This window comes from Anomalospiza imberbis, chromosome 1, assembly GCF_031753505.1.
Source record: "Anomalospiza imberbis isolate Cuckoo-Finch-1a 21T00152 chromosome 1, ASM3175350v1, whole genome shotgun sequence".
NCBI lineage: Eukaryota > Metazoa > Chordata > Aves > Passeriformes > Viduidae > Anomalospiza > Anomalospiza imberbis.
Window position 1 is genome coordinate 128,490,988 of NC_089681.1, and position 27,492 is coordinate 128,518,479.

The window sequence follows — 27,492 nt, forward strand, 5'->3', positions numbered from 1 at the left end:
TTCTCACTCCCCACAATATGGCTAAGGATCCTCCATCTCTTCTAAATATTTTTATAAAACTACTAACATGTGAAAAAAAACCAGGAGCTATGTTCTTTTAATCCCTCCATGATTAATCATGGTATCAATAGGATATTTTCACACATTTTAATTTATAATTGTAGAATATCCAAAGCTCAGTAGAAAGGTCAGTGGTTCATAGAGAACAGGCAGCAGTAGCACCAAAGGTGAGTGCCAAGCTCTCTGCACAGGACAGACAAGGCAGCAGATCATGTCCAGCTGTCTGCATGTGCAAGGCTGTACAAACAGGTCAGCACTGTGGTGCAGGCTCCCCAGTTCCAAGTTTCTAGCCTATTGGGAAAGGATATTGTAGCGAGCGCGAGTCTCCAGGACGGTTTGGATGGATGAGAGATCTCTAAAGTCAGGTCTTAGAAAATGTGGTTTATTAAAAGGGGGAAAGGCCCTGCTTGGAGTTGCCAGGCGCAACTCGTGGCAGGCCCAGGGAGAGAGGGAGAGGGAGAGAGAGAGAGCGAGGATTCCAGGTGAGGGTCCCAGGGGAAGGTCCAAGAGAACATCCGGTCCCTTGGGCACACCTTATCAGGGGGCTTCAAGGTGGGCTGGAACAGAACTTGGGCCAATGGGGTCACAGATACCTGATACTTCAGGGGAGGGTTACAGGTGTGGGATGAACCATACATTGGGGTGAGACAGAGCATTCCATTTGACCCTTGGACCTATCTGCAGGTAAAGGACATTGTTTAATCAGAAAGGGGGATTGCTTTCAGCCTGGCTATACTATTGTTTTCTAGCTATTCAGTAGTCAAGGTTTGTTATTTCAAATCTAGTTCTCATCTCAATGTCTGTATTTTCCAAATCTTTTGCCAGGCAATCATATTTATAAGGTTTTCCTATTTCATCTTCCCCAACAGGATATGACATTTAAGCAAGCTGAAGGGAAATGAAAAGGAGTGGACCAGACTGTCACTCTCAGTGTCAGGCTGGAAATAAGAACTGGAGCTTTCCGTTCTGTTAAGCATGGCATGCTGTCAAGCCCAGTGCAAATTTGCTCCCATCAGCTCCCCGTCAAAGCCTCCTCTGAGGTGTCACAAATAAGTTGGGATATGTGGATTTATGGTATTCACAGTTCTTCTCCCTGTGGAGATAAAGCTGCATGGAGGGGTCTTGGCTGCATAGATGCTGAGAACCTACAGAACGTATCACAAATTCCTATCCCCGAAAAACCTCCTGGCTCCAAACACTTTCTCATGCCACTGGCTCCAAAAGAGAAACCCTTCACTCTGTTTCTTATTGCTCCATAACCTGGCATGCGAGTCAATGTGCCTTTCTCTTGCTCAACAGTTATTTACATGATTTTAACAAGTGTCCCTGGTTTCCTGAGGGAAGACTCCTCTGAGAACAGAATGATCCCTACATCCTTCCCACAGTCCCTGCTCACACCCTTCCCTGCAAACGCCACAGTGCAGGGGAGCCTAGCAGCAGCTTTGAGACACCCTGGGAGAGCATGGTCTGTGGGTTTTGCTTCTCCTTTTGGCCTGCCTTAAATGATAATCCCTTTGAGGATTAACACCATTGAGGTGTTGCCAGGATCTGGGTGTGATGGAATAAGTTCTTTCCTGAGAGATGTGATTTCACATCTTTATGTTTTGTGAACAACAGACTTAGTGTGTGACACACATGAAATTCAAGCTAAACAAATATCAAGACTGATCTATAACTTTAATCATTGCAGGGTTCCCTTTAGTGCCAGCATCCATTCATGCAGCTGCAAGAGCCAGATACTTCAATGACAAGTGAGTAGCATGTCTGTTTTTGAAGGAACAGACAATTATTTAACTGTACAGCAAATTTTATTCAAGTTAATAACAAATGTTAATGCTGTATTTCTCCTCCAGCTGCTGGATGAGTGTTGACACACACTTGCTTTATATTGTTCATGGACCTGTAATGGCAGCTTTATTGGTAAGAATATTGTTTGCTATCAACAGTATAATAAGTATTTTAGAAATGCTGCTAATCCAAACAAAATAGAAGCTTCTGTACTATAAGTATTTTGGTCAAAACCCAGAAGTAACTAGAGGGTTTCTCTACTCGGTGTTACAAAGGACAGGCTCACAACACTTTTTTCCTGTGAGACTTGAGATGAATACACTGCATTTATGTGACATCAATCATTTAACTGCACCCTAACTGGGGTGAGCTGGTTGATCAGCATGGGTTATTCAGGTCACTGACTTTGTATGCTCCAAAGGTAGGGAGCTAAAAGAGTCCAGGGAAAGAACTCAGACTGGGCTGTTTGAGTAGGAGGATGAGATTCAAAGCACAGCTTGGCAATGTGCATACATGTAACATCTGGTATGCCAGTCGTGCAGTCGGGCAGGGTAACCCTGACCTTCCTGACAGGTGCAGAAAGGCTTTTACTCAACCCAAGCCCCAAGCTTATCTCATTGTGTCACCCAAGATGCACTTTCATCTTTTTATCTGCCTCTTACTTGCAAACACCTGCGTGGACATACCTGCAATAATTGCCTCAGAGATCAAACAATAGAACAGTGAGTACTTGGAAAGCTTTGAATAAACAACTTCCCATATAATAGCTGAAAAAACAAAAAAATTTTTCTACCCTTTCTGGAGAAGGAGTCTTTAGCATCAGCTATATGAAATAGCCCATCCTTCCCTGCCTTATAGGTAGTCTGTTGGTCCCATAGAATCACATTTATTTTGGGTTTGTTGGTTCAATCTTGGCTGTATCTGCTATTGTAATGCCAATTACCATCTGAGACAGGCCATTTAACCTTTATTTTTGTCATTGTGATCCCAGTCTGTACATCTTGGCCACAAATAAAAAAGAAGCAACTATTATGGAAAAAGAGCAATCTGTAGCTGTTTTCAAAATAAGACATTATTATTTCTGTGTTGTGCTTATGTCATTTCCAGTGTTATTTTTCTTATGAAGATGTCAATGTCTGCAGTATGTCCTGCCTGATTTGCTACAAAAAAATCAGTGGCAGGCTGATTCAGAAGAGCTGAGGATTTTTAACTTTGTAGTCTTTCTTTGACTTTTCACAGTTTCTTTCAGAAAATCTAAAAGTGAAGGCTAAGAAGAGTGAGTGAAGTTGGAATAGGATGGAGAATAAAGTTTAGATTTAATGTTGAGTGGGACCTCAGAAGTAATTTATTATTCCTCTTTTCTAGTAGAGCACAAATGTAAAACAGTTGAAAGGTCTCCCAGTGTAGTTTAGAAGTGATGAAATGTTTTATCAGAGCTTGCTGATTCATTGTTCTGAAAAAATTCAACTGAAATTTCTGGTATATATAGTTATATATATATGATTTGATCTCTTGAAATATCTATGGAAGTTTTTTATATATATATATATATATATATATATGATTTGAGCTCTTGAAATATCTATGGAAGTTATACACTTACATACTTATTTCAAAAAATTAGCAAGAAAAAGAAAGTACATTAAAGTTCCAAAGTGTCAGTGTCTGCTTTTACTGTAGCAGAGTGGAAAAGAGCAGTCTGGGTACACTGGAGACAGAGGGGTCTGTGATCCAGGGATGTCCACAGGGTAACCACCGAGCTCATTACCAGCCTGGGTCTGCCCTCCCTCTTCCTGCAGGCTCTCAGCATATCCCACCAGGAGCTCTCTGTGAAGCCAGGGTCAAGGGCAGGTTACTCTATGCTGAGATCAGATTTCTAGAAATAACTGGGGAGAGGAGATGCTGAACTATTTGGTATCACTGATCATAAGGATCAGCAGCAAAATTTTCTGCCCTGAGACAGCAGTTGTTACCTGTTCCCTGTGCGTACAGTACCACAGGGTCCCTGCAGCCTGGTGGAGGCAAGAGATAACCTAGGTTTTCCTCAAGAACAGCCTTACACCCCTGCTCACAGACAAGCCTGAAGCATTAGTCCATGGAGCATATTCCTTAGGGAAATTGTGTGCTCCCGTAGGTCCCATGTGCCCAGGGACATGCTGGAGTTTATCTCACCTGGCAAGATAGCTTGGCAACTGTCAGACTCAGGACAGAGATATAGTTATTTCTAGGGGAAAAATTGTCCACCCCATTTGAACTTCCAATATTAAAATAATATTTAGTGTTCCCTGGAAACCCTGAATCTGCCCACATCAGTGTCAAAACATCCATTGCATCCTAGAACTAACCCCTGCCTGCCTGAAGAATCCATGCAGGCTCCAAAGCATGTAGAGCTGCTTAACAGATCTTTCCAGAAAATATTCAAAATATTTTCCAAGATCTGACTGCCAAGGAACTGCCCATTATAAGATGCAATAAAGCTAGAAAGCTACAGTTTACTGCCATTTATGTGCTTTGTATTTTTATTTTGAATGTCTGTTTAATTTGAACGCTTTCACGTAGAATAGCTTTGTTTTTGCAGGTAAATTTTTTCTTTTTGCTGAACATTGTCCGAGTTTTGGTGACAAAGCTGAGAGATACCCACCGTGCTGAGTCCAACATGTATATGAAAGCTGTCAGAGCTACTTTAATCTTGGTGCCCTTACTGGGAATTCAGTTTGTTATTATTCCCTGGAGACCAGAAAACCGACTTGCTGGAGAAATATATGATTACATTATGCACATACTAATGCATTACCAGGTATGTAGCAGCTTCAGTGCAGTTGAATTCTTTGATGTTAAGCTAATTTACTCAAAGATACTGTTGCCAGGCGTTTTTCCCTGAAACTGAAAATAACTGGGTTTTCAATTCTTTTCCAACCATTTTACAGTATTGGATTATCTGGATTTGCACAAGCAACACCACTGGGTAAAGAACAGAGACAAGATAGGGGGAAACAATGTAATAAGTCACCAAAATTATCAGTTTACAGTATTTCTAAACAATGGAGAGAAAACTGAGTTCACAGAGGGCTGTTATGTTCCAGTACAACTTCTGTTGAAGTGCTCCAATTGACTAAAACTAGTGTTGTGACCTTAATATCAAAATAAGCAGTGTTAGCAAACTGTTGTTCAGAGTGAATGCCAAAACACAAAAGAAGAACCAGAGGCAACTAAGCTTCATTTGGGAGTTATAATTCCATTATTAGGCAGTTTAAATTATCAGACTGACATTTTGATTTCAAAAACACTCTGAAAATACAGCATCATTCAGTAAGTCTAGTTTATTTTCTCTGGAAAATAAACTAGACAAACCAAAATGAATTTAAATGCTGGGTTATGTGGTTGACTGACTGGAATATATCCAGTCCTATACTGACTAGGAAAGGCAGGTTTCCAGTGCATTTGTGAGTAGTGGTGAACATGAGTGAATATGGTGACCACTTTCTTGCTTCCATTCATATGGAAGGTAAGTGGAGAAATTATTTTAATGCTTTAATAAGAAACAGCTTAAAAATCAGTAGTGCTTTTTCCTTAAATGAAATGATAAATAAGGCTACCAAAATCTATTCACCCTGTCAGATTATATATCCTGCTTATCGTCCTTATCCCTTCAAAACTGTGGGTGCTCCTACTGCTGCATGGGTAGATTAACTGAAGTTATAGGTCTACTTTTGAAGTGTATGACATCTTATATTACAGTTCTGCTTGAAAGGAATGACAGCTTTGTTTCTTCTATTGTTGCCTGTATTGTTACTTTTTCATTTACAAGAGCTAAAAAGGAATATCTCCAAATTAGTTTTTTGGTGACAAGTTATTTGATTGCAATTCTAACAAGTTAGGATAAGACAGAGTGTTACAATAATCACTTTACTCTTAAAATATATTTTAAATTCCATGCAGTTGTTGGAGAATTTCAAAACCAATTATAATTGTCTAAATTAAAAATTCTAATTGTGATCATTATGCAACAGAAAATCACCAAACTGAGGTTAAAATGGAGGCTGCACTGATGAAGGGGGTTGGGTGAGGGAGGGATCCAAGGCAGGAAAGTTTCATCCCTGATGGATTCCTTCTGCTCACACAGAAGAACTCCTGACACCTCTGTGGTATCATCTTGGTGTGCTTCCTGCTAGAATTTGGCCTTTTGGAAGGGCTGTGCAGTTGTCCTGCTGGCTGCAGCCAACTGCAATCCTCCCTTTTCCACTTAGACTGGATTTTTAACTGTAACCTAAAATAAGCATTCTTAATCCTTTCCCTAACATTTCTTCTATGCATATTTAAGATTGATTGCCAGCTGTATAATCACTCCTCTGGTGCTCATTTTCTTCTAGGGCTGGTTCTGTACTTAGCAGATACTGTATTAGCTTGTGTAGTGGCTGTTTCCCTGCTAGCTATCGTGCTCCCATGACCCACAGCACAGCCAGCCTGTGCAGACACCAGCAAGAGTCTGTGGGGTTTTGCAGCTCATGGCATGTCAGTCATATACAAGCAAGCATCCTGGGAAAAATTACCCATCTTTTTTTGGTGCAAAATGTTACACATTCTTCAGTTCTGCACTGCTTAAATGAGAAAATTTTATGCCTTTTCTAGAACAGAAAGAGAGGCAGGTGTTCACAGTACATGACTTCTTAAAGTGAACATGAAGGATTGATGTGTTATATAATTCATGTACACAAAAATGGTGTAAACAAACACTGCAGTCTATTGTAAAACTCAGAGGATTGAAGATAAGAAAGATTTTTTTCACAAAAAAAAAAACATGTAATGGTATTTCTTTTAGAAAATGGTTTTCCCGGCTGAAAAAAAACACACCAGTATTTTATTATTTTTATTTCATTTCATTTCCTTTCATTTCATTTCATTTCATTTTTTTTATTTATCAGCAAACTAGGTTTTTTCTGCTGAAGTCATTTCTGAGTAACAGCAGAAATCTGGTTTTGATCTGTCCCACTCTTTTTGTGATGGTGTCATCAATGCTCACCATTTTAAGCAGAAGTGGTTTTTCAAATATAGTTGTATGAACAATTCATGAACACTGAATGTCTACTGTGTCTTTCACACAATCAACCAAATTCTTCTTAACAGATCTGAAGAACAAATACATAAATGATAAAAAAATGGAAGGCTGGCTTTTGTGCTGCAAATGGGAATGCATACACTTTTCATGATCAGCTAACCAACTTCCCATTAATCCTCTAAATGCAGAGGTTCATGTATCTTCTCACCATCACCAATATCAGCTCTTTAGTCTCCAGAAAATTGAAATGAAAAGTACACCAGGCAAGAGAAAGACATTTCAACTATTATGTTGTGGTTTAACCCCAGCTGGCAACTCAGCCCCACAGAGCCACTCACTTGCTCCCTGCACTGGCATGGAGGAGAGAACTGGAAGGGTAAAAGTGAAAACAGGGAAAACTCATGAGCTGACATAAAGACAGTTTAGTAGATAAAGCAAAAACCACATATGCAAGCAAAGCAAAATACAGAGCTCATTCTCACCTTCTCGTGGCCAGGCAGTAGTTCAGCCATCCTCAGGGAAGTAGGGCTTCATCACACGTATAAATTACCTGGGACAACAAAAAAGCCAGCACTCCTAACATCCCTCTTTTTCTTCTTCTCCCACTTTATATGCTGCTCATGATGCCATATGATCTGGGATATTCCTTGGATCAGCTGGGTTTAGCTGTCCTGACTGTGTCCCCTCCCAATTCCTTGTGCACTCCTAGCCCTCTCAAGGTGGCGTGAGATGAAAAGCATCAAAGACCTTGACTTTTGGAGATCCTGCTCAGCCATAGCTAAAACAACCCTGCATTATCAAAACTATAGCCAACACACATCCACAGCAGAGCCCCACATCAGCTACTGTGAAGAAAATTATCTCTACCCTACACAAAACCAGCACACCTTAACTGGAATGACATGCATGGATTGGGATGCTGTAAATGCATGGATTGGGATGCTGTAGATGCATCGATGAACACACACAGCTATCCTATTTCACAGAGCTCCTAAATTAGGCACCACAAAGCAAACATTTGCACTCCACAAGAGCCAGTGAGTTGCAGATCTACCTTAAAGGACCTGATTTTCAAAACTTGGTCGGTGATGCTGAAATCACATGAAAGATGCAAACTCCTTCAGGCTTTAAAGCATTAGGACACTGCATATGCCAGCTCCTTGCACACCTCTGGTATGAAAGCACATAAGCCTGAAAACCCCATCATGCTGCCCAGTGAAGACAAAATGGTACACCTGGGCAAAGGGAATGCCTCCTGTGAAAGAGTGGCACAGCAACAGCCCTTGGTCCTGCATGTAGCTGCATTCAGATCTCCATTCCAAGATAGAGCAAGAGAGATGTGGCTTGTGCCTGGTGACCTGGCAGGGCCTCCTGCACCTCTGCTTGTGCTGGGGCTGGAGCTGGCACTTCCTTCATCCTTGGAACCTCTGAAAACCTTTTGAGGAGTCCCAGGATGAAAAGAGATTGGGGTGCTGTGCTTCTGTCAGAGGTTCTGCTACCTCAGGACCACTACCCCAGCCTCTGATTTCTGACATTGGTCAGAAAGCCTCACAAGAAAAAAGGAAGAGTAGAAAATTAACTGCATAATGCAGCAGCTAATCTCATATATAAACACATATATATGTGTCCTCCCAGAGCTCTCAAACCAGCCCAGGGATGAATAAGCCTTGGCTTTCAAGCTCCCTACACCAACTGTCCCATTCGAATTCCAGCACCTTCAAGCAAGGTTTTTAGAGTCTGCCAGGTTACATAAAATGGCACTGTCACTGTGGAGATCTGTGAGGGAGGGGTGGAAGAACAGCCCCTGAATCAACAGCAGTACACAAGCAGCTAACGCTACTCCTCTCAATACCTTGGTGACTGAGGCTCTAAATGTGTAAGTCTACCTCTAATGAGAAATTAAAATGCTCTTCAGCATAAGAGCCTTGGTTTTTATTGGCAAATCAAAAGGGTTTTTTCTGCTGAACAGAGGATAAACACTGTCTTTTTCTCCACAAGTGAGATCCCTTGTGTGCCACTCAGCAACTTCCAAGCAGCACCCTCGGGACTGCAGCACCCGCCCTGCCAGGCAGGAGGATGCAGCTCACAGGGGCCTGGTCTGGTACAAGGATATTTTGAATCTTTTTAGCCTGGGTTTGGACTGCATAGATATCCACACTGCCTCAAAGTTTTAAATTCAGCTCTCTATGCAGCCTTATACAGAACAAAATTAACCCATTTAAAAGTAGCCTGTTAAAAATAGTGAGAAATTTCAATGTATTTTAGAAGGTATTCATTCCATCTGTTTCTGAGTTTAAAAGGAAATAAATATCCTCTATAATGCCAAACCAGGCAGAAATATTTTCTCCTTCTGTTCAAACTTCAGGTTATAGGACTGTTTTTGACAACACAAGCATTTTTTTCTTTATATTCTGTTCTTTTTTTTTCTCTTTGAATTATTAGTAGTTTAAAAACTTTTTAATATTTTAAGCCAATTTTGTAAGCTGCATACAATAAAGTGCCAATTTTATATGAAAATTTCATGCAAAAAATGACAGTGATGAAATCCCCATAGAGAGCAGGAGAAGCAAAGCATAAGCTTTGGCTGATGGGATGTCTCTATCATTTTGCAGCAGGTGGGCTGCTGTCTTCAGCCCTCTCATGACAATCTCCCCACCTCAGTGGCAACAGAAACTGCACAGACACGTTCTTTGCTTTGCTTATTTTTTTTTCATGCAACATAAATTAAAAATTCATAATGCAGTCATTTAGAGATGCTGTATGGGTGTGCTGTGAGTGAAGGTGGTGAGAAACACACTGAAACACACTGCTGGTTTTTTCTCAAAGCATTTGATTTTGCCAAAATAAGAGAGGTGGTAATAGCATCCTCAACCTTTTTTTTTTTTTTTTTTTTTTTTTTCATTCAGCTCGAGAAGTTAGAAGTGAATGGACATAGAGCAAAGTCCACATAGAGAATCAAAAACTGATTTTTATATTATGACCCCCTGTACATCTGTACATTATCTTCTACCATCAATAGAGAATATATAACCCCACTAAAATCTTAACAGCAACACAGTGTATGGTTGATTAGGACAGGAACTAGGGCCCTGGACATGGTCAGGAACAGCAGGAATAAGTGTATCTATATATGCTTTCTTGGTTTCATGGAGACATAAGCTCAAATTAAAAAATTAAAAGAGGTATGAGAAACCTAGGTAATTTTGCAGTATCTGCATTGGTATTTTTTATTTGTTCATTTTTAACCTGAGCAAATTACTCAAACTTCTCTTCAACACACTCATGTCTTCTAGGAGAGTGATATAAAAATTAAATACCTGTCAAGCAAAGAATTTACTTAGACCAGTTTAGTCACTTAAACACTGGAAAAAACTCATTACAGTGTTAATAAGGTAAGGTATGTGAAGGTCTGAGAGCTGCTGTCTCTGGACAATCCCTATGGCATGATTCAGGTGAAAGCCACATTCATTTGTTCTTCACATTGTTTCAGAAATAAGGAATTTCAGATGAAGTCATTAAAGGTCCTCATCTTAAAACAAATATATTCTTTATTTCCACTTTCAACACCACAGCCAACATTATCTTGCTGGGAGTAGACAATATATCACAGGTTAGTTTAACAACTCCACACAGTGGCAGAGAGATATAATTGACTTAAACATTTCATCCTCAGCAAGAGTTGTATACTGAGCAAAAACTAGTAACAGTTAGAATTTGGAAGATATGTGTCAAAGAGATATGAGAAATAACCCATGGGCCTTAAATGAAATAATTAACCTACACGTAGTCTGTCACATGTTTTAATAGATACGCTGTGGAATTATGGTCATCCCAAGCCCTCCTGGCTCCAGAGAGACAAAGCTGGTGTTTGCTAATGAAATCTCTGTGGCTTTACAGCTGAAGATAACAATAGCCCTCTGAACTATGGCAAAACTTTATGTATAAAAAAAAGAAAAAGAAACAGAAACAGAAATAGAAATAGGAATAATAGAAAGCGAAATAGAAATAATAGAAAGGCAGATGGCAGAGTCCAGAGGGCCGTGGCAGGTGAAAGAAGAGCAGTGGGATATACATGGAATAGACTACAGAACATAATTTCTTCAGCCAGAACATGTATAACATGCATAGTCTCAAAATAGCAAGAAGCCAGGTGTGCTTTCAGCTCACTCTAAACTAGAACAGAAACTGAAAGGGATACGAGGCATCACTCCACCTTCTTCTTTAGCTTTTCTGTCAGAAGTTGACAGGAGAAAATATTCATTAAGGTAACAACACTCTTGAATAGCAGAAAAGTGGAGCAATTGCAGGACATAACAGAAGAATTGCAATACTGTGCAGGAATTGAAATGGAAAATGGCTTCACTTCAATAGTTCAGGTTCAATTTCTGTCTTTAGGCAAACTGAGGTTCCCACATTCCCCCTAAACACTCTCACTAAAGAGTAAACTTGAAAAAAAATTCCCTGCTTCTTTCTCTCCCCGTGCTGTCTTCTGATTTTCCATGCCTCATGTAGACTGTCCATTGAGCATCCCTGCTCCCAGAGAAGATCAAGATCCATCTGCTTTGTCATTGAGGCTGACTGCTGTTAGTGAAACCACATTTAGCAGAATAGCAGACCCCTGCTGCAAGGGTGCCCAGAGCAGTTCAAGAGCAGAGGATGTGCCCAACTGTGCACAGCACAAACAGCATTGGTGCAGGCTGCAAGGAACTGGTGCATTTTCTACCTTTACAAAAATTTTGATTTAGGAGTGCCTGGTCTGGCAAAGTCCTGCTTCAGAGCTGTAAGGTTTTGTTTGAATTTGTGGAGCTTCTTAGCCCAAAACTTATGGACAAGCTATTGTGGACATGCTTACTGCATGGTGTGATTGGAGTTTTTTGAGAATACTCACTGCTTTGCCAAAATATGAAAGGAAACTTTTATTTTTCACTATGTCTACCCTTCATCCTCTTCCTACGTGCTGTTTCATGTTGATATTTGAATTTATGTCGAATTACAAATTCTGCATCAGAGAAAACCTATTACAGAAAAATAATTGTCATTATTAAAGTGGTCAGCACTTGTCCAAACCAGCCTGTGTATCTCTATATAAGCATTTTGTTTAAAAATTATTGTTTATCCTGTTTGTGGTGCAAAATATACATCTGAGAGTCCAAGACATTTTGCAAAGCATTATCTACAATTCAACTGGTAATCATTTAAATGAAGCTTTTATGGAAAAGATACAGCTGTAAAGCTCTTCAAAGCAGCCCTTGGGAACATAAGCTGCATTGCAGTTTTCCCTCAATTTCACAAACTGCCATATGTTTAGTTTATAATAACTACTTTAAGTAATTTAAAATTAAGGCATTTGGCTCCCAGTGATGATATGTAACACTATTTTAATAAGAGCAAATGCAGTTAGGACATGGACCAGTGTAACTACATAATCCTGAATGGCAGGCTCTCTGTGCAATATTATTAATTTCACACTTTGCCATCTCATATTCCTGCCTTGGCCCTGTTAAATCTTATAGCAGCAGTGAAATGCTATCTGAACAGCTCTGGTGATGATGAAATTAACTTAAAGCCATTTACAACCAAGCTGTGATATGCAGTGTCTCTTTTTTTCTGCCTCCCTACTCTCTAACTCATGTGCTGTGGTAGGTTTTTTCCTTTTTCTGACCACTTACACCTCTTCTCATATCCTCTCCATCCATTGTGATGCCCAACATACCAGTTCACTTATCCTGACATACAGTTCAATTTAAAACCTTCCTGGGACAGCTGGGTTCTCTGTGTCTGACACTTTTGTCTGGATAGCTACACTCTGGTGAGTGAGTGGCAATATATAGGACAAAATTCCTCTACCATCTCTACAGCAAAATTAGTGGCAGTGTGGTTCTCCTCTGTAAGCAAAATACATACCTACCTTTTATTTTCCTTCTCTACATCTCTTATATATAAATAACTTTATAACCATAACAGATAATCTATGAAATAGTAATACGGGGTGGGGGAACAGAAAACATTATGAAAAGACAAAAAATCCATTTAATAGCATACCTGTGAAAGATGGGGAGTGTCTGTGATGCAGAGGAAGTGGAGTAATGTTTTTGTCCTGTATCCATCAAGTCCAATTTTCCAAAACATGATGAAGTCTATATATTCTGATCTCTAAACTCTTTTCTTTTCCTTCTCTTAGGGCTTACTTGTGGCTACCATATTCTGCTTCTTCAATGGTGAGGTAAGTACATGAAATGCAGAAAATGAGCAGAACTTGTAAAATAGTCATCCTGCTGTTCATTAATGCAGATGTGAAGCATGTGGCAGTACAAACTTTGAAGCCAGACCAAGTTGCTTTTACTCTCTACACACGAGCAGTGGTGTGTATTTCTGACAGCTCTGCACAGAGTGTGACTGGAATATCCCCAAGCAGATTAATCAGGTCTGTTACCATTACAAAGCAGATGGCAGCTAATGAGGTACAGGCATGACACTCTTGCCCTACTATCTGCAAGTTTGAGATGGAGGTCTAAGTAAAGGAGAAAAATGCTTTAAACCCCTTCCTGCCCCAGAACAGCAGGAAGGACCACAATACTCAATAAGAAACAGAGAAGACATTCAGAGATCTGTCTGAAGAATGCAGAGGGGAGCTCAGGCCAGAGCCACGGCAAATCCATCCCTGGTAGCACTGTCAGAGGTGGAGGTGCGATTGCTTGACCTCCTTTGAGGATTAGCACTGGCCTTTTTACAGTCAATGTCTCTTGTGTAGCAACTGAGAAATAAAAACCCTTGAGGCAAAGATCTCTCCCAATCTCTTACAGCTGGATCATATATATTAATTTACACCTACAGTGGGTTTTAGATCCACTTTACTACTTCTTTTTTTTTTACAAAAAATAGGAGGTTAAAATACTTCAAGAACCATTTAAATTCCTGCAGTAAGCTATTTTCCAAAGATGGTTGGCAGAAAAAAGCTTTTTCAACACATCAAGAGCATTCAACTGTAACGAAATAAAATACCATATATCTTAGCAAAGCTAGGAAGTCCATTAAAAAGTTCATTTTCAATCCAGAGCAGATTAATTAGGTACAGAACAAACTTTGTGATGCTAGCACTCAGTAAGTAAACCTAGAGAGACATTTGTGCTCCTCTTTATCCCTGTATATTATTAGAAACTAATAAATTTCATGTAGTGACATGACCACACTATGTTTTGCTATAAACTGGAAGCAGGCTATCTTATTGATAAGGTGTTACTGGCTGATTTGATAACATTCAGGATAGCAGAGAGTATTAAATTCTGCCACAGTTTGTCAACATCTCTGTACATTTTCCCTGTGTAAATGTACAGAGAAACTGAATAAAAAAGATGAGAAGCCTCAGCTGCAGTTCTGTAGTGTGGCTCAGGAGGCATGAAAGAGAATGGCAAAATGTGTGCAGCTAATCACATCAGAACCTAACACAAAGTGAGAGCTGTAAAGATCACGCTACAGAAGTTCACGGTTTCATGCAACTAAACAAAGTTGAAGACATGTAGAACTCTTTTCCTAACACATTTCTGTCCCTGGTATCTGCAGGCTACTATCACCTTTCTCCTTCTCCCTTACTGTCATCACTCTGACACAGCTGAATATCCATGCCCTGGAAACAAAGAAAAACTTCTGATACTCCCTAGTATGGAGGACCTACTGTGAAGAAAGTAGAGACCAGTCAGGCAGGTTTTGAAGCATCCTCTGCCTATAAGAGTGGCTGCATCACTGTGTACAAGCAGTACTCCAGTGTCTCCTCACTGGACTCCAAACAATGTGTTACCCCAAAATCCTGGTCTTGAACACTGCCTTCTTCTCTCCCCCCAGTGTCACCTCCATTTTTTTCAGATTAGATTTTGCAAAACTAATTCCATTAATGTTTTATAGCTTTAGTGCAAAAGGTTGATTCTCCATCTCTAATGAGAATACCCAGATTTGTCTAGATTAAAGGTTGTAGCAATGTTAAAAATGAGGAAAGGTTGCAATAAAATGTGCTGAAAACATAAAGTATCTTAAAGTACATTAGTTTCTTAGTTTCATCAACTAGCTCTAATTCCAAAGTACTTTTGGCAATGGTACAATGTCAGAAGAACATGTCCACCTTTACAACCCCAGGAATACAATTCTCAAGGTATGCACATCTGAAGCATCTGCTTGCCAATATGCAAGATTGATGACTCCTTGGTAGAACAGCTGATCAGAAACATGGATCAGTGTCAGGCAGTAAAAACAAATGACTGTAAGGATGCAGGTTTCTCAGACTTGTTGAGAGTGATTTTATTGGCACTTGGGTACTTTTCACCATTATACCCATTTTCAAAATCACTGCATCTGCTTCAGATTTGCAGACTGTCAGTGGCAGGAGTGCTGAAAAACCCTCTCATTATTTTCTTCTAGGAAATTTTATTTAGGAAAGCTTTTTTTAGAATTTCCAATTAAGGTGAGCAGCGTCAAAGATGATACCTCTCTAATACAGACTCAAGGAAGTTTGGTGCTACTTGCAGCAGCACATTACCCATAAACACTCAGCAAAGTTCATGCACTAGAGTAGCTGGGCTGGGCTGTTCTGGGACAGGAGAGGATGAAAGGATTGTGATCCTTTCCTCCCATTTATCTCTGCAGTTACACAACATGTAGATATATAAGGCACAAAACCTATAGAAAACCAGCAACAGACTAATGCCAAGCTGGTATTAGGGCCTTCCAAAGGCAGCACTAATCTGAGTTTGACCAAGAAAATTGAGCTAACTTCCCCCAGTCCTGGAATAAGCAGAACTACACAGATCAAAGACACAGTCTAGTCTTCAGTCATGATACAAGATTGTTTACAAGCTGCTGCATACATCTGCTGCCATAGAGGCTAAAAGTATTTCTCATGAGAAAATTCAGTGTGGGGCAAGGAGATTAATTTTAGTACTGCAGAAGCTTGGCTAATCTGGGATTTACTTTTTCCTACTGGAACATTTAACTTCAAGACTGAAATACATGAACTTAGCCAGGAGAAACAATGCTAAACTCAGAATCACTTTAGTGTGTTTTATAGTGCATTCATCACTACTGCCTCACTAATCTCACTTAAGTACCATGAGAGCATCTATAGAAAGGAATCTAATAATAAAAAGCTGTACTAATGTCTTCATTCATCTGGAAGAACACATAAACAATGTAATTTTTTTTTACTTTTGAAATCTAAAATCTTCTTGTATATTTTCATATAAAATCTTGGTGTCCAGTAGAAGTGCAGTTTCTCTGTCCAACAGCAACAGTTTTGTACAGATGACACAAGGTCTCTGCAATAGTCTGCTCACCAGACCACATTTTCAAGCCTGGAATTGCTTCTAGACTGCAAGGATGGACAATGGAATGGAAAGTCTATTTGGGGAAAAAACAGCCATGATGTATCTTACATGCCAATGAGGTGTGAATGGCTAATAGAGAACAGAAATACCTTTAAAGTCTTGAAGACTAGAGTAAATAAACTTGGGCTCTTCACTGCTTCAAGTCTTTGCCTTCGTTTATCTGCCATCACAGTGGAAAGCATGGCAAGCATCACCGTGTGCCTTGTGGTCCCCAGGTGCCTCTTCAGTCATTAATATGTTGTGGCCATGCATGTGATTTTCAGTAATGCTGCTTACATATTTAAAATCCATGCCTGAATGGTTTTGGTTGGCACTGAGTTATGATCATCTGAGATTCTTGGAATCGTGGCAGAAAGCTAGATTAGCAAGTTCTATTCAAATGCAGCAACTTGTACAAACCATTATCCATTTGCAGCCAGATCCTTGTACAAACAAGCAGTTCAGCAGAGGAAAAAAAAAGACACTTTAACCTTGTGCTCTCACTGCTCTTTGGAGCCTTTTAGACCTGTATAATGGCACTTCTGACCATGAGCTGAACTGAAGGGTCGTGGCTGTTGTCTACTCACTATATGTATGATGTAAGCATTAATCCCTCGGAAGAACAAAATTATAAACTCCTCATGACAGGCTCTGTAAGACTCAGTGACATTGTTCTTCCCTCTCCAGTTAACCATCTCCAGACCTGTGGTTGCCCTGGTGGACTGTCAGACTCCAGTTCAGCTGAGAGCAGCTGGGGAGCGTATTAGGAGCTTCTCACCTGCACAGCAGCTCTTCTCCCCATGCAAGAGCGATCAAAGCCTTGGGGTCTGTGCAGGGGGCAGGGGAAGGAGAGGGCTAGGAAAGGAGCAGAAAGTCTCTAAGAGCAGGCTCTTGCTGCCTTCACTAAAGATGCTGACATCAATCTGAATGGATGAAGTGCTGTGAAATGCAAACGTGGTCAGCTTGGGGCAGAGGTGAAGGCCAGAAGTGCACAATGGCTGATGACTGTGGTGCACTGGGGGACAGGTGGCTGTGGGCAGGCAGAGCCGCTGTGCACACACAAGGTTTCTGCACTATCCTCCTTGTGTCTGCCCTAGATGCCACCACCCCAGTGAGATATGGGGAAAGTCACTGTCCTAGTACTTCTGAAGATTTCTTCTTACAGTCCCTCCCCATAGCTTCTGGGGTAACAAAGCTACTATATTCATACTGTAACATCAAAAGGCAATTTTAAAGTGACTAAAATCTTTACAAAGTTTAACTTGTGTAATATTTGTCTATCAAGTGCTGCCACTGCATTACTCTTTGACCCAGTAATTATTTCTCAGTAATAAACTTGGGTGATAGTGTGATAAAACATCCCCACATGCAGCTATTTCACTTCAATTCTCACCACTGGCATAGTAAACCTTACTCACAGCCCAAGTAATTAAAGTTCCATTGGGACCATATGCCTTTCTTATGCTCGATATCTAATTAACCTCCACAGAACCGTGTGGTTTTTTCCTTTATGTGTTCGGAGAAGGTGAATAACAATACATTCTCCAAATGGCAAACAGTGCCCACCTCAGCAGGACCACAGAAACTTGTAGGCTCCTGTCATCACAGTACCTTACTTGCACCTGCCTTCCTCTGGAGGAGAGGGTCATTTACGTCAGATTATTGTGCCACACTGCTGCTATTCTCATTTTGTGTTGTTCAGAATCACTGATCTAAACAAAAAGAGCCAGGATTTGCCCACTTTCTGCTCATATCACAACACTATCAAGAGCTGCCTTGCATGGACATGCAGCTGGAGAAGTCCTTCTTATTCCCTGGCAGGACTCAATAGTTTAAATAATTTCCTAGAACCATGTATAACACAACTCTTACTGTAAGTGTTCAATAAAATATCTTATTCTTAGCAAATGACTATTCAAAGGTTGAAATCCTCGGCATTCAGAGGGTTATGACCATTCTATATTTTGTGAGCACAGAATCTGTTGTTAAATTACCAGAACACAAAAATCTCTGTTTAGCTGTCCTGTTTACAAAGTCTCTGTTTAGCTGTCCTGATCCTCTAACTCTTTCTACAAAATTAGTCCTGGCAAACTCATGAAGTGTACTTGTACTTTGCCATTCATGGCAAAGTCTCATTACTCAAGGCTGAACTTCTTCAGGTATCAAAATGCATTAGGTATTTCAGGGGAAATAATCCAGCTGCAGCATCAGCTTTTCCTTTCCTTTCCTTTCCTTTCCTTTCCTTTCCTTTTCCTTTCCTTTCCTTTCCTTTCCTTTCCTTTCCTTTCCTTTCCTTTTCCTTTCCTTTCCTTTCCTTTCCTTTCCTTTCCTTTCCTTTCCTTTCCTTTCCTTTCCTTTCCTTTCCTTTCCTTTCCTTTCCTTTCCTTTCCTTTCCTTTCCTTTCCTTTCCTTTCCTTTCCTTTCCTTTCCTTTCCTTTTCCTTTCCTTTCCTTTCCTTTCCTTTCTTTCCTTTCCTTTCCTTGAAATTTCCTTTCCTTGAAATTTCCTTTCCTTTCCTTGAAATTTCCTTTCCTTGAAATTTCCTTTCCTTTCCTTTCCTTTCCTTTCCTTTCCTTTCCTTTCCTTTCCTTTCCTTTCTTTCCTTTCCTTTCCTTTCCTTTCCTTTCCCTTTCCTTTCCTTTCCTTCCTTTCCTTTCCTTTCCTTTCCTTTCCTTGAAATTTCCTTTCCTTGAAATTTCCTTTCCTTGAAATTTCCCCTTTCCTTGAAATTTCCTTTCCTTGAAATTTCCTTTCCTTTCCTTGAAATTTCCTTTCCTTTCCTTGAAATTTCCTTTCCTTGAAATTTCCTTTCCTTTCCTTTCCTTTCCTTTCCTTTCCTTTCCTTTCCTTGAAATTTCCTTTCCTTGAAATTTCCTTTCCTTTCCTTGAAATTTCCTTTCCTTGAAATTTCCTTTCCTTGAAATTTCCTTTCCTTTCCTTTCCTTTCCTTGAAATTTCCTTTCCTTGAAATTTCCTTTCCTTTCCTTTCCTTTCCTTTCCTTTCCTTTCCTTGGGAATTTGCCTCACCCTAACCGTGTGTTTCCCTGGCAGGTCCAAGGAGCTCTGAAGAGGCAATGGGCACAGTACAAAACCCAGTGGGGCCAAAGGCGCCGAGAGCACTGTTCCACACGATCTACCTCCTACACGGCCACGTCAATCACTGAGGTCCCTGTTTACCTGTACCATCATGATGCCAACAATGAACAGTTGAATGGAAGATACGGAGAGGACTCTGAACTCGTTGCATTAAAATCTGGAGACACGTCTGCCTAGCTCAGCACCAGCCACTGCAAACACATCGATTCATGTTCTGTTTGTGAAAACACTGGGGAGAAGGGTGAGAGTGTGGAAGTCCAAGATGCTTTGTCAGAGTGTAGGCCCAGGCAGAAGGACACATCCTATTCAAACCACATCAAGCTCTGACAACAGTGATGTAGAGGGAGTGAGATGCAGACCTGGAACAGCATTTCTTCCTGCAGCAGAGAGTGAACATGGACCTGCTCACCAGGCTGTGCAACCTCCACATCTCCTGATACCTGTATGAAGTGACCATCTGACATTTGTAACAGCCCCAGGTAGCCAAGAGCAAACAGGAAAGAAAGAACCAGTATGTGGCAATTGGAAACTTTCAACACTTTTTGCTTTTGGTACTTTTCCTTAACACTAGATTTTAAATCATTAACTTTCACAAAGTGTAACTGACTTGGAGCCCTTTATTTTTCCCTTTTATTGAGCTTGATGACTGCTTAAAATATTTTGCACATTGCAATAAAAATCAAACATATGAACAGCAGAAAGTCATTCCAAAGTATTGAAATCTTGATGCTTTCCAAAGAATGCCACAAAATAATACCATCCCCAAAGGATATCCCAAAATATTATCATCCCAGTGGCAGGGGCTTAAAGCAAATTAAGGTGAAATAGTCATTGCATACCAAGATCTCAAACACCATCAGAGAAACAAATCAATTCTTCAGGTTTAATGACACAAGTCCTGAAGGCATCTCAAAATAGATTTCATTTACCAATGCAGGTGGTTCAAGAATATTTATTTATAGGAAAAATTGTCACCCTATTACTTTGCCCAGAAACTCATCATTGAGACACAATTGTCTCACTCTGAATAAGCTGTGAGATTTGTTTGGGAACTATGTTTTATCTAATAGGCATTCTGAGTTGAGTGCTAGATGAATGCTTGTCTCTGTTATAAATTTGTGATCATGGCAGGAAATGTTCCCATGAAAGAAATCAGGAACCAATATCTTAGCACAGGAAGAATCTACTTTTAGAATCTGGTTGCTCTCCTGAGTTCCTAATCATTAGATAGTCTTGCCAAAAATCTTCATGATCTATTTCTGCTTCAATTGAAATTAGCACGATAATCCCTGTTAACCTGGATGAACAATGAAAAACTCTCTTCAATGTTCAGGAATGAGTTATGCAATACAGTGCAATTCCTCTACAGTGATTTGAAACCATTTTTAAATATTTTATCCAGGCTGATTTTCTTTCCCTGAAACAACCAGACTGTAAGCTTTACCCTCAATTTGTAGATTTTAAATGGAGAAAAATGTATGTGTCTAGCTACATGAGTCACCATCTCACTGGAAAAGTCCCTTCCGGGAATGAGTTCATGAGGCAGGGCTGTAAAGCCAGCACTATGAGAACGGACCAGATTTGCCCTGTCCATACATGAGGCAATGCCTGCAGGGAAGGAGGCTGCTCTGTTTTCACCACCAGCACACCCACCAGCTGTGCACCACAACACATTGTCCCCAGAGTGAGGAGGAAGCTGCCAGCTCTGCCATTGTAAAACAAAAGAGGAGCTGGGGAACAAGAAGGAATTGTCTGCTGGCGGTGCAGATCATCGCATGATCAATCCAGCGGAACACTCACAGGAAAATACCACCATGTGTATTTGTTCAAGCCACATATATCTATTTTTCAGACTTCAAGGAATACAGTTATTTTTTCAAACAACAGTATTTGTCATATTGCTCTTTCTACTTTCACCATGAACAATAGGAAATAGAAGAGTCAACAGTTAAAGACAATAAAGTGGCTCTGGCTCTGCTATGAATCTGTATTATTCTGAATAGCTTTGGGGCACACTGCACTTCCCAGGAGGGCTGAAGAAGGCATTCCTGCTTTCTAAAGACACAAATGAGCTGATTGTAAAAGAAATGTGCATAATATAGAGAGTTTAATAACGAAAATGTCGGTTTTAATAATGTAAAGTTTACAACATGTAAGTGCAAGTTGTTTCACAGTCAGTTACGTTCCTGTGGATGTACAAAATGGAAATGCTTTACCATTATAATGATTGTTTTCTTTCTTCTATAATGATATTTTCTTGCTCTGTTTAGTAGAGTGCTCTGAAAAGTCAGATTCAGGATCTGAGGTTTAGTATATTGTTTGCAGCTTCAATGTGCTTGTGTCAGTCTTTATGGAAGCTTTGGTTTCAGTCAAGGGATGATGATTTCCAGCCACAAAAAATTTGGTATAACATACACACTGAGTTTAGGGCTGTCATCACACTTAGGTTTGTTGGAAAGGCTGAGTTTCAAAGGTACTTACTGAGTAATTTCTAATAAAAATATTTTCCAATGGGAAATGCTATTTTTCTTCATCTCAACATGGTTTGAAATGCCATAATTGCACACATAAGGTACATTTTATTCTCTGCTTTATAAATAGCACCATACACTAGTGACAGTCATATTGAGAATGCTGATACAACCTCAATAATTCCAAATACGACACTAGGGTGATTTGACTCTAATAGATTTCACAAGAACAGCAGAAACACATAATTAATGTATCGGTGTATCAAAAAGTATGGAAGGAGCTGACACTTGAATCAGTGGATTCAAGGTGTATTTTAAGAGGAAAGCAACCTCACATTTATCACCTCTGCAGTATCTGTTTTCTCTCAAACACCACACCCAACACATGAAAGTCCAGTTTAGTGAGCATTTGCTCTGGCAGAAGGTTTTGTGTGGTTGCTCTGAGCAACCAAATCTATCAGGAAGATAGGTTTAGATGGATTTAGATGGATGCTGGTTGTTATTCTTTATGAGGTACAGAAACACAGCACAAATTAAAATATTTGTTGTGGCATGGGATGTTGAAAGTAAGATTTGATTGTTATTTTATTTACCTAATAAATATATTTTATCTGAAATAAAACAGCAAAAAAAGTAGAACAGGCAATTTTCTCTGTATTAAAATTGTTAACAATAATGCTACCTTAATTAAAACACTACAAAGTGCTCACATAGCAAAATAACTCTGCTCTGGGATAAGAACAACCCTGCAAAAGTGGTGAATTTCTGTTCTCTTCTCCCATTTTTTTGTCAGCCCCAATAAACAAATTATGAGCAGACTTACAAAGATGGAAATCTGAAACATTGAAAATGTGAAGGTACCTACATTTCCACTGCTAGCAATTTTAAAAATTTGGTGTCTTTGTGAAGCTAAATACTGCTCAAAAAATTGAGGATTTGTAACCTAAAAGTCATTTGCATGGAAACAGTAATTGATTCCAAGCCAATGAGAACCTGCAGTGTGAACATGCCCTCTCTGCCCTCTACACGACTTTTTATGTACTTCCACATGGATCCCAAATTTGTATTTAGGAACCTCTTTACTGAGCATTCAGAGTGTAATTGAGAAAATAAAGTAAATCTCAACATCACAAATACAGATCAGTATGTTGCCCTCATCCTAATAAAGAACAGCTGTTTTTAGCAGTGAAATCAAGTGCTGAGAAGGCTCCCATTGCTGAGCATGTCCTACTGCTGCAGGAAAAGGAAGCACTGGGGTAAAATGACTGACCAGGTTGTGGTATGAGTCTCATGAAACACAAATCAGCAGAGTCAGCACTGGGGATGATTTAGGCCCAGCTCACCTGCCTTGGCATAGGAACCTTTTAGATGACCTGCTGAATCTCTGTCAAAACTTATTTTCCATTATTTCATAGCAGCAAAGATGGGCACTGTGCTCTGCTGGAGCAGGAAGGTACTTAACTCTCCTTATATGCCATTTAAGATTTTCTTCATAATCCAATTTCAGGACCTCACAAGCCTCTCTTTAAAAGAAACAATTATCTTCAGCCAATATTTAAAGGACATCAGCATTGGTTTTACGACTCTGGTCCTTTTTCTCTCAATGCAAGCAAAAGCAGCTTTGAAAAGTGACCACACTACAGGAGGTTACTTTGTGTGACATGCAATGCATGCCCATGCGTGACTACATGCAACTCTCCCACACCCAGGTGCTGGTGATGTTGGTTTGCATAACATGGTCAAAGAGATACAGCTCCTTCCCTCATATGCTTTGCATTTCTCTCCCCCCTCAGTATCACTATCATAAGACTTGTTTATTTCCCAATCTGTGCTTTCTACACATTTTCAGGAGAAACATTTTTCTTTTACAATTTGCAAGTTATGCTGACTTGCTCTTGGTCCAAGATTTACTCACCAAAATCAGACTGGAAAATGTGTATTTTGATCCAAACCAGATTATAGAATTCAGGTGCTTGGCCCACACTGTCTTTTAAAAACTACCCACCAGAATTATGGAAATGATAGGTGCAGATTTAAAACTAAGTTAAGGATAAAAGTCTGAGCACACCAACCAAGTGTCTTCAGAAGCATAGTAACATTATCTTTTTTTTATTTTTGACAGAATACAATCCTGTTATTTAAATACATTTTTTTAAAAATAGAAAAAAATCTAAACAAATCTTGTGAAGTTGAAAGTTATACAAAAGACACTAAAAAAAAAAAAAAAAACAACCATCTGGAAAGCCTAGATAGCATGCATACATATGCTCCAGATGTCCAGAAGTCACTCCAGATGTACCATCACCTACACCATGAATAATTTGTCACGACTTGTCAAGTTTTGGTAAATGCAAAAAAAACCCCAAAAAATAGATCATGTTTCTCCTTTCTAGCTATGGCCCATGTAGAAGTAACTTGGTATCAACTTTTTTTATACATCAGGATGTCATGAGCAAAGAGCTCTGTTTTTTGGACATTTGTTTTACATTACACAAGTACTAACTCTTCAGTGCAGAATGATGCATCAGTTACCAACAATGCATTTTGGCAAAAGAAGTGAATGCAATCAGGACAAAGAAATAAAATAAATATATTTGATGCTCAGCACATATAGTCGTCACAAATTGGCAATATTCCTTCAGTAATCAAAACACATACAATAACATTATACAATTTTTATTGGGTGATGCTTGAAATGCATGGTTCACACAAATGAAAAGGTTAGAAAATGTAGCAAGACTTCCCATGTTGGCAAATCTGAGGCACATTCATAAGTCACAAATTCATTGTTCATGATTGATATTAATGAAAAGACAATTACACTTGGATATATTTTTTTATATCCCTCTCTTCATATACAAGCCAAGAAATTCACTATATGCTTTAGTATTTGCTACATAATGTACAGCCTTGTGTCCTGTACATAAGCTGCACTTTGGTCAGTATCTCTTTGTAAGAAGATTTTCTACACGTGGTGAATTACAGCAAAAACATAAGTGAAATCTCAACCTTACTGAAATCAGAAGCATCAGCTGATTGAGTTCTGCTGTAAGAAGGATTTCATCCTTTACAGATACTGTTTTCCCAGTGTTAAAGGCTATGGATGGATCAGGGAAAGGAGGGCTTGGTTCTGCATCTGTAACAGCCATGTCACCCACAGGGGCTGCAAATAAATGGGGGCTGCTGTTGTCTTTTCAGGTCATTCCCCCAAAGAGCTGTGGAGGTTGATCAAAGAGCAAGGCTGGAGGGAACAATGCAGAAGTTAAGCCTTGCTCTGACATTTCCTGTCACAGTAAATACAGGAAGATGTAGCTCTGGAAAGGGTTTTCAGAGACTTTGGAAATCTTGGTCTGCTCCAGCCCTTGGGTCAGGAAGTGCCTGGTGGGATCCTGGTCAAGCTGAGTGCCAGTCAATCACCCTTTCTATTTTATATTGAACAGAAGTGGATTAGATGCAATTTCCTTGGTGTAGAACTGAACCTTTGGGAAATTTTGGCTTTGTGAGAGACTTCTTCTTGCAATTACAGTCAGACTCATTTTAAAATTGTTGCAATGTCTTCTTCTCTTGAGATATTCTGATACAAATGAATAGCAAATCACTAGTTCTTAAACAATTCAATAACCCTCACTCCCTGAGAAGCTTTCTGAAAATCTCTGACAGCTATGAGCTAGTAGAATAATAGCATTAAATAAATACCTACTAAAATCAATCAAAAACCTGTGGTTAAGGCACTGGCCTGCATGGACTCAGCAGACTTATGTTTGGGTCATGTCCCTGCCACAGACATACTGTGTGGTCCTAAGAAAATGGTTGCAAACCAGGTGCCAGACTCACTGAATCCACTGAAACTTCCACTGACAGATTTAGGGGGCTTATACTCAAAATTTAGACTTTTCCTCCAAGCATGTTTTCATTGTTGAAAATTCCCAACCTGTCAGACTATTTTATTATAGATGCATCTAAATTGTCTCTAAGTCCTAATCAATGTTCCCATGAAGGTCAGTGGGGAAAAGCTGTCCCTCCATCCCTGCAAACAACATATTCCTGACTGACCTGGCTTTCTGCTTTCTGCTTTCTGACAGGAATTTTGTACCAAAATCTCCTTCATTGCAATAGTGATCGGTCATGAGCACTAATTAGTTTCTTCCCTCTGGTTAGTGAATTTTTTTAAATACTTAAAACATTTCAAAGAGTTAGAAGGAAATACGTTCAACAATTTCTTCTGAAAGAGGCCAGTCTTAAGAGAGACCCCACACATATACATATATTTATACATTCACATATAATACAAAATACTTACATAGACTCCATACCTGTAGTTCCAGTCATCTGACTGGGGTTTAAGTGATGCAATTTCAGGTGCTGCTGGGCAGGCAGGTGATTCAGCTCCTATACCTGATGCAGAGCTCCAGCAACTCATTTGCTGAAGGGTGGCTACCGGGCTGAGGTGTAGCTGATATGCTGTACATATGTAGCCTGGATATATTGGACATATTTTTAAATGTCCATGTAGTTGAGAGAGCTGAACCCTTCTCCATGAATAAAATCAATCTCCATATAAATGTTAAAAAAAAGAAAAATTAAAACCGTGTATCAAATGCATGTGACCCACACAGTATTATCTGCAGGCCTTGCTATCAACCTTTTGATGTTAATTTTCTCCATTTCTGTTCAACAAAGCAATTTCTCCTGTGCCTACCACCAGTGACAATTTACTGAGAAAGTTAAAATCTCCTTTGTGCCACAATGACCCGATGAACCCGCCTCTGTTTGTACAAGGGCAAAATGGACATAGACAAGGCATTCCTGACCTGTGTGTGAATGCCAGCAGCACTGAGAAAGACAAAACCCAGACTGGTTTACAAATATCAAAAATATCAGCTCTTCAGCAGAATTTAATTTTTCTGAAGTGCTTGTCAAGCTTCCGGGAGAGAGCTCCTTCTGAAGCAACGTTGCACTTCAGAGGAAGCACCACCAATTAGCAGTATAGTCAAATAACATTAGGCAATTCTACCTGCAAGGGACACTGTGGTGTTCAAATGTGTCCTAAGAATATTTTCATTCAGCCAAGGCACAAAAACTTTCAGTGGCACTTCCCAAATATAGTTGCATTTGTTATTTTGCTCGGTGCATTAATAAGCTGCTCAGGAAAGTCTGGACCATTGCTATCATTGGGCTGGCAAATGTCTTTTACAGATACATGCTTTCTTGGCATCAATTAAGTATCTATGTAATGGAATCTTCTGTACCTAAACAACATCTGCAAGGAAAAAGGGGGAAACCATTTTATTTTCATATTCCCCAGACGAATTACAAGATTAAAGGACTTCTGTTAGCAGTTACACATTATCTGCCTTAGAAATAGAAAGTCTTCCCCATCTGGGGAATGACAATGGCCCAAGGAGGGCAATGGCCCAAGGGAGACCTGAGTGTCTACCTTGGCAGGTGTTTTAATGACATTAGGCAAAAAAAGTCAGGTCTGATAGACAAGTACCAAACTGTTGTCTTTGAGAATATCGTGGAAAAAAGTAATTGCTTGTTAACAATGTTCCATTTTCAGTGTGGGAACTCTGCCCCAAATCTTCAGACACTTACTTTACTTCTGGAGGGGTGCTTATTTCTCCTGGTACCAAAGCACTCATTGCCCATCAAAACAGATTTCATCTCCCCA

General features: G+C 39.7%; 1 protein-coding gene across 2 annotated transcripts in view; it reads left to right on the plus strand.

The window, feature by feature from the left end:
* Window positions 1-21,975, plus strand: part of CALCR (calcitonin receptor) — a 158,909-nt gene extending 136,934 nt beyond the window's left edge. For both annotated transcript variants that reach the window (XM_068211045.1, XM_068211053.1), the window contains exons 9-13: window positions 1,751-1,811; window positions 1,914-1,980; window positions 4,427-4,645; window positions 13,086-13,127; window positions 19,306-21,975. In XM_068211045.1, coding sequence (XP_068067146.1) covers window positions 1,751-1,811; window positions 1,914-1,980; window positions 4,427-4,645; window positions 13,086-13,127; window positions 19,306-19,527 — 611 coding nt within the window. In that variant the 3' untranslated portion in view covers window positions 19,528-21,975. The remainder of the gene's footprint in view (window positions 1-1,750; window positions 1,812-1,913; window positions 1,981-4,426; window positions 4,646-13,085; window positions 13,128-19,305) is intronic.
* Window positions 21,976-27,492: the final 5,517 nt, after the last annotated feature.